At 31.6% G+C, this 7458-nt stretch overlaps 1 protein-coding gene across 1 annotated transcript; it reads right to left on the bottom strand.

Moving 5' to 3' along the window:
• Window positions 1-525: 525 nt before the first annotated feature.
• On the bottom strand, window positions 526-2176 carry LOC108557100 (UDP-glucuronosyltransferase 2B31-like). Its single transcript, XM_017913485.1, has 4 exons — window positions 1945-2176; window positions 1099-1890; window positions 830-1049; window positions 526-778 (listed from the first exon to the last, which is right to left on the bottom strand). Exons 1-4 carry the CDS (start codon window positions 2174-2176, stop codon window positions 526-528), a joined length of 1497 nt encoding a protein of 498 aa, XP_017768974.1.
• Window positions 2177-7458: the final 5282 nt, after the last annotated feature.

Raw genomic sequence — 7458 nt, 5'->3', positions numbered from 1 at the left:
TGTAATACGCGTTCAAAGTTGAATAATTGAAAAAATAAAGCAATATGGATAAGAGCACAGGAAAGTATCTATACTTTAGCAGATATTTAGAAAATTGCTCACTGCTACTAATATTCGCGCCTCCCCTTAGACTAGTCCATGTCTCCCCAGGGAGGCGCGCCTCACAGTTTGGAAAACGCTGGTTTAAACTAAGTTAAAAATGTCAATATTTAACAAATATATGTCTATATCAATACTAAATCTGAATAATCTTGCATTTCATTAACATTGCTTATGTTTCATAAATTCCAAACTTTAAGAAGATATACCAATAGAGTAAGATTTATCAATTTGCGGAGAAATGGCGAATATATCCGCCCCAGTTTTTGTTACAGGAAAACTATGCTTTTTGTCTGTTGAATCACTTCTTGAGTTATCATTGCAAAGGGTTAAGACAATAGTTAATTAAATAACTGGAATATTTAAAGAATAAATAAAAAATAAAGTTTAATTTTACAAACTAAACATTTTACATTATACAATCACTTAATCCACTTTAATCTTATTCTTCTTACACATTTTGATAACTAAAAACGCAACAATGGCTATTAAAAACAATAGAAAAGCAGCAACATCCACCATTTCCTTCTGATACCAAAGCAAATCCATCGAATGACTCCTCATTTCGCTCAACTTTCCGTACTTCAAAACATGCTCCACCCAATAAACCGCCTTATCCAAAGGTTTCATATCCCTTTCACGGAACAACTCTGACCTCCTCACAGCATTTATTTTAAACCTGAAGTAATCAATATAATAAATCATCTACATTGAAAATACTAGTACTTACTGCTCATCATTTAACACCTGCAATATAGCCTTTTCCAAAGAGATTTCAGCCAAATCGAGGTAGTTCACGTAGATTGCCATACCCTTGCTTTGCAGAAATTTAATATTGACATTTTGATCACCGAAAATGGGAATTCCTACGATTGGAACTCCTTGGTGTACAGCTTCGATGGAACTTAATAAACCTCCGTGCGAAATGAAAGCTTTAACGTTTTTGTGAGCTAAAATTTAAAATTAGTATGAAGATTAAAGAAGAAACGATTGGATTACCTAAAACGTCGAACTGCGGTAACCATTTGGCGAATTTAACGTTGTCAGTTGATTTTGGTAATTGGTCGTTTTCCCATTTCCAAAGGACGTTTTGTTTTAATTTACCGAAAACTTTTAAGAAGACATCAGGGTTTGTCAAATTGCTTGAGCGTATGATGGAGCCTAACGAGAACAAAATCACTCCATTCGTAGAATCGTCTAGAAACTTTTTCAGGTCTTCTGGTAGAGGATTTTCTTTCAAGTGAGCACCAGCAACTTCGATCATGTTAGGCATCAGAGGTATAGCATTGTGTGTGCTGTAATGCGTGTTTAGCAGTAATAGAGGGTCTTGGTACATCAGTTCATTAAGATTTGGAGCGTTAGGAAATATAGTTTTCATCCATTTATTGAACTTGGGTAATGCTACGAATCTTCTGTACAATTCCTCGAAAGAACTATTGATTAAGTTTTGTAGCCGTTGCAGAAAAGTCATTTTGCCGCTGTGTATGGCGAATTTGTGAGGGATATAGGAGAGAGGTGAAGGATTGTTCACATAGTGATTGCTCCATATGTTAGTGCCAAAGCTGCACGTGTAAATAACCGGTGATTTGAAGTGATGAGCGAAGCCTAAGAAGGAATCGTGTAAGAATTGATCCAAAATAACTGCGTCGAAGTGTTGGGATTGCTTTAGGAACTCGGAAATTTCGTGTGATTTCACTGCGTTTTCAGTGAACCAATAAGCTATTTCGTAGGCTTTCATTATTTTGGAAAACACCGAGAGTTTCCCGTAATTGAGTAAGGTTGTTCGTTTTTCTGAAACATTGTAAATAAATTTGTTATTATTTAATATAGTTTGTAGTTAAGAACCTTCGAAGCCTTCGGAGAGTCCGCTCAAGTAAATTTTGGTGAAATTACTATTGGAGACTTTGGAAGGAGAAATCACTGTGATTTCGTGTCCTCTCTCCGATAGTTTATCCAGAATTCTCTCCATGTAAATGTAATGGCTGTGAACGGGGAACGCGCAGATCGCCAAAATCTTCTTGCATTCTGAAAAGTTGAGCAAACATACGAATGCGACCAGTATCTTTGATGAATGCATGGTTTCTGATACAGTTTCGGTTCGAGAATGTGGAAAGCGTTGGCATATTAACATAGATACACCGATTTGCATATCGGTTTTGGTTTTATTTTTAAATAAAATTTGCGCTGTGTGTTCGAATTTGAGCTTTAATGTTCTTCGAATTGATTTTCTCGAGGGGTCCTAAAGATTCTGCAGCATCGTGTTAGGATGTGTGTATGCGTTAAAGTAGGGTTGGGGGGTTTTAAAGCTTTCTCTCTCTCGGTTGGGGTTCGAAAATCGTCGAAGGCAGAAGTAGTCGAAAGCAATGTAAGTATAGTAATTCAACACGGCCGCTGTAAAATCCCACTTTAATAGCTATAATCGTGCGTGAGTGCCCTAGTGGTCCCGCAGTTGGGTTGCCGGGGTGACCGCCCTTACACACACACACAGCTCACGTACACAAGTGTAGCAGGAATCACCCTCGCAACCCTTGGGGAAAAATCATCGTCATCCTGCCTCATCAACATCATCATAATCATTGCGAGGGCCCAAAAAACTTTGTTTTGACAACGTCGCCGATTTCATTCGAGACAATCAAATTTTATTGTCTCCTGGGTCAACTTGTTGCCCCAAATTTAATCCCTCCGGGAATATCAATATTTTTTTCTATTTATTGTCATTTTCGGATAGATACAACGAAATTTTAACACATACTTGATATTTATTTATTACAATGTATTTAACATTTTATGTTATACATGATTAAAGATATTTTTGTTAAAATATGTTTTTTTTTTATTTTTTTTCATAATAAATTTTATTTATTTTTTAATTACTTAAAAAGTAGTACATTTAAAACATATTTTCAATATGGATATTAAAGAATTAATTACAGATAACAGTACGAGCTATCACACATTTTCGCAATAATCTCGATTTTTGCGTAGTAAAAAGCTTCAACAATTTGAAGAAATAAATGTTATGCCTTTTCACGTTTTACCTAATACTCAAAAATCAACACTTTATATATTGAATATGGACATTAAATAATAAAATACAGATAAAGGAATGAACTAATAATCATTTTCTTAATGTTAGAGATATTCGCTTAAGAAATTTCTAAAAGTAAAGAAATTTATTTGATTCGAGTAAGTGCTTACACGTTTCACTTATTTGCTCGAAAACCAATCAATTTATAAGATATATTGAATATGGACATTGAAGAATAAACTTTTTTTTTGTCGTATAATTTTATTCACAATACGTTTATCTATGTGAACATTGAGTAAATTTAAGATCTCGGTTGACATTAATTGGATAATCTTTCCCGGTGGATAGTTACCATTATGATCTTCGTGTATTTGTTTATTCCTGACGAACCATGGGGCCTTAATAATATTTCTTAGGCATTTTGATTGGATCCTTTGTATAATTTGTATGTTCGATTTACTGGCTGCACCCCAAAATTGGATACCATAAGTCCATACTGGTTTCAGTATTACTTTGTATATAAGTAATTTATTTTTCACTGATAATTCCGACTTTTTCCCTAGAAGCCAGTAGAGTTTTATAAACTTTATTTCTAATTGCTCCCTCTTAGCCTAAATGTGATCTTTCCAGGTGAGTTTTCTGTCTAGATGCATGCCTAGATATTTGACTTTTGTTGCTTCGGGCAGATCTTGTTCATTAAGTCTTACATTTGGGCAGGTGTCTTGAAGAATAAACTACATTGAATATAATATCCTAAGCTTCTTAAAATTGAAGAAAGTAGTGTTTTCACATTTTACCAAATTACTCAAAAATCAATAAATTTATAATATATATTGAAAGTGCATATTAAAGAATAAAATACAGAGAATGGAATGAACTATTACTATTTTTTGTATTATTAGCAATTTTTGCGTAATTAGTTTACAAAAATTAATATGATGCTTCAAAAAAGTAGTGTATTCACGTTTTACATAATAACTCAAAAATCAATTAGCTATCAGTAAATTCTATACTATCAGAGATTTGATGAATAATTGTATGTTTCGAAAAATTAGTGGAATGAGACAAAAAAGTTATACCATGAAAAAGTAGTGTCTTTGCGTTTTAGTTAATTATTTTATAATGAATAAACTACAGACAATTGAATGAGCTATCAGTGTAGTATAACGATTATAGAGAAATAAGCTACAAAATTTTAAGAAATTATTTTTATTTATCTAAATAGGAATATCTTTATGTTTCACTGAAATAATGAAAAAGTAATAAATTTAGACAATATATTAAAATCTGGTCATTTTATTGATAAGATTACAATTATATAAATCATTTTATTTAAAGACTTTTTGGATATAGTTTATAAATATCTATAGAATTAACAAAACTGTAAATGGCAAAAATAACGTAGAAACAAACTGTTGTGTATATTTATGCGGATTAACGCATGGAAAAAGCTGATGGAGAGGATTACGTTCCGAAACTGCGATGCAAATAGGTGAAAGGACATGAATCAACGTAGCGTTTCGGGTTATAATAACAAGTGATCCATAATTTGCGGATTAATAAACCGGAGTCCGGAGCGATGAAAAATCTTTCTTTTTTTTTTGGTGGTTTGTTGCGGGTGCAAAATCGACGCTCCGATACGCCTATAAATCACTTGCGCCGTGAATTATGGGGGAATAATGAGGTGCGCCTAAACCGCTGATTAATAACAACAAAATTATTAATTAAAAACGCTGTAGGATTGATGATGTGTGTGTGTGTGTGTGCATTTTTTGTTGTTGTTGTTGTAATATTTTGTGGGGGTAGTTGGGGATGAAGTCGCAGCCGCCCTCCCGGGTGACCGGACGGTGCGCACGCGCGCGTTTTTGTAAAACAGTGACCGCAGTCCACCCCGTCGACGTTATAAATTTATCATAGATCTCATTCCGCTACATGAAACCCACACACGCTCCCTACATCATATTCCAACAAAGCGGAAAACAAACTCCTGCATAACCGCCCGCCGCGCGCTGCCACCCCACGTCCCATCAAGGAGAGCAAACATGCGCAAATCAAAAAAAATGAGTAACCTCATGAAAAAACGCATTCAAAAATCCCGCGCAAGAATACACATTTTCCGATCGAATCGAGTTGCTGTCGCCTTTGTTGGTGCTGTTATATAATTTTTGGCTGTTGTTGTTGTTGTTTGATTTAATTTGTTAATTAAGCCCGGCGGCAAAATGCAAGTTCGGTTTTCTGTTTCGAATTTGCATCGGCCTAAGTAATTATTCGGAGGGGTGGTCTTTGTTTTGACTCTATGTGCCAACGCGTTTTGCATGTCAACAACAATGGCATTCGGGAGTGATCTTATGCTATATGCTCATTGTTGTTGTTGTAGCATTTAAAACTAGTTCCATACAGGCTACAGCATATTTGAACCGCTTGTTAATGTTTCGCTGTTTGACTTTGGTCGAATGTTTGTTGTCCACTTTTGCGTATTTTCATTCAAACTTTTACAAAATATACAATTTACAACATCATTTTCATTATTACTATTAAACATATATTTTTTTTTTTGAAAAATATGATTTGTTATTAAATGAAAATGTTTTAAAATAGTCAATCTAATTTGATTCTGTATAAACTTATAAGTTCTTTACGAATGTAGATGTATACATCTATATGCTATATAATTAAGTGGATGAAAAGATTCGTGAAATATAAAAGATTGTAACAAGTAAAACAAACTAGTAAATAAGGTTGAAGTTTAATGCAGTAACGAGGAAAAAAATCGTAATTAAGCTTTCTCCTAGCGCCGGGAGGAATTTAATTCATTCAAACTTTTACAAAATATACAATTCACAATATCATTTTCATCAATTAAAGTAATACAAATATTAAACATGTAATTTTTTTTTTAAATATGATTTGATATTAAATTTCTCTGAAAATGTTTTAAAATAGTCAATCTAATTTGATTCTGTATAAACTTATAAGTTCTTTACGAATATAGATGTATAAATCTATATGTTATATAATTAAGTGGATGAAAAGATTCGTGAAATATAAAAGATTGTAACAAGTAAAACAAACTAGTAAATAAGGGTGAAGTTTAATGAAGTAACGAGGAAAAAAATCGTAATTAAGCTTTCTCCTAGCGCCGGAAGGAATTTAATTCATTCAAACTTTTACAAAATATACAATTCACAACATCATTTTCATCAATTAAAGTAATACAAATATTAAACATGTAATTTTTTTTTTGAAAAATATGATTTGTTATTAAATTTCTATGAAAATGTTTTAAAATAGTCAATCTAATTTGATTCTGTATAAACTTATAAGTTCTTTACGAATGTAGATGTATAAATCTATATGTTATATAATTAAGTGGATGAAAAGATTCGTGAAATATAAAAGATTGTAACAAGTAAAGCAAACTAGTAAATAAGGGTGAAGTTTAATGCAGTAACGAGGAAAAAAATCGTAATTAAACTTTCTCCTAGCGCCGGAAGGAATTTAATTCCTTCAAACTTTTACAAAATATACAATTCACAACATCATTATCATCAATTAAAGCAATACAAATATTAAACATGTATTTATTTTTTTTTCTGAAAAATATGATTTGTTATTAAATGTCTATGAAAATGTTTTAAAATAGTCAATCTAATTTGATTCTGTATAAACTTATAAGTTCTTTACGAATGTAGATGTATAAATTTATATGTTATATAATTAAGTGGATGAAAAGATTCGTGAAATATAAAAGATTGTAACAAGTAAAGCAAACTAGTAAATAAGGTTGAAGTTTAATGAAGTAACGAGGAAAAAAAACGTAATTAAGCTTTCTCCTAGCGCCGGAAGGAATTTAATTCATTCAAACTTTTACAAAATATACAATTCACAACATCATTTTCATCAATTAATGTAATACAAATATTAAACATGTAATTTTTTTTTGAAAAATATGATTTGATATTAAATTTCTATGAAAATGTTTTAAAATAGTCAATCTAATTTGATTCTGTATAAATTTATAAGTTTTTTACGAATGTAGATGTATAAATTTATATGTTATATAATTAAGTGGATGAAAAGATTCGTGAAATATAAAAGATTGTAACAAGTAAAGCAAACTAGTAAATAAGGTTGAAGTTTAATGAAGTAACGAGGAAAAAAATCGTAATTAAGCTTTCTCCTAGCGCCGGAAGGAATTTAATTCATTCAAACTTTTACAAAATATACAATTCACAACATCATTTTCATCAATTAAAGTAATACAAATATTAAACATGTATTTTTTTTTTAAATATGATTTGATATTAAATTTTTCTGAAAATGTTTTAAAT

The sequence above is a fragment of the Nicrophorus vespilloides genome, unplaced genomic scaffold, assembly GCF_001412225.1.
Source record: "Nicrophorus vespilloides isolate i.1.1-1 unplaced genomic scaffold, Nicve_v1.0, whole genome shotgun sequence".
Lineage (NCBI taxonomy): Eukaryota > Metazoa > Arthropoda > Insecta > Coleoptera > Silphidae > Nicrophorus > Nicrophorus vespilloides.
The sequence above is the reverse complement of the archived record's forward strand: the minus strand, read 5'-3'. Positions and strand labels throughout refer to the sequence as shown.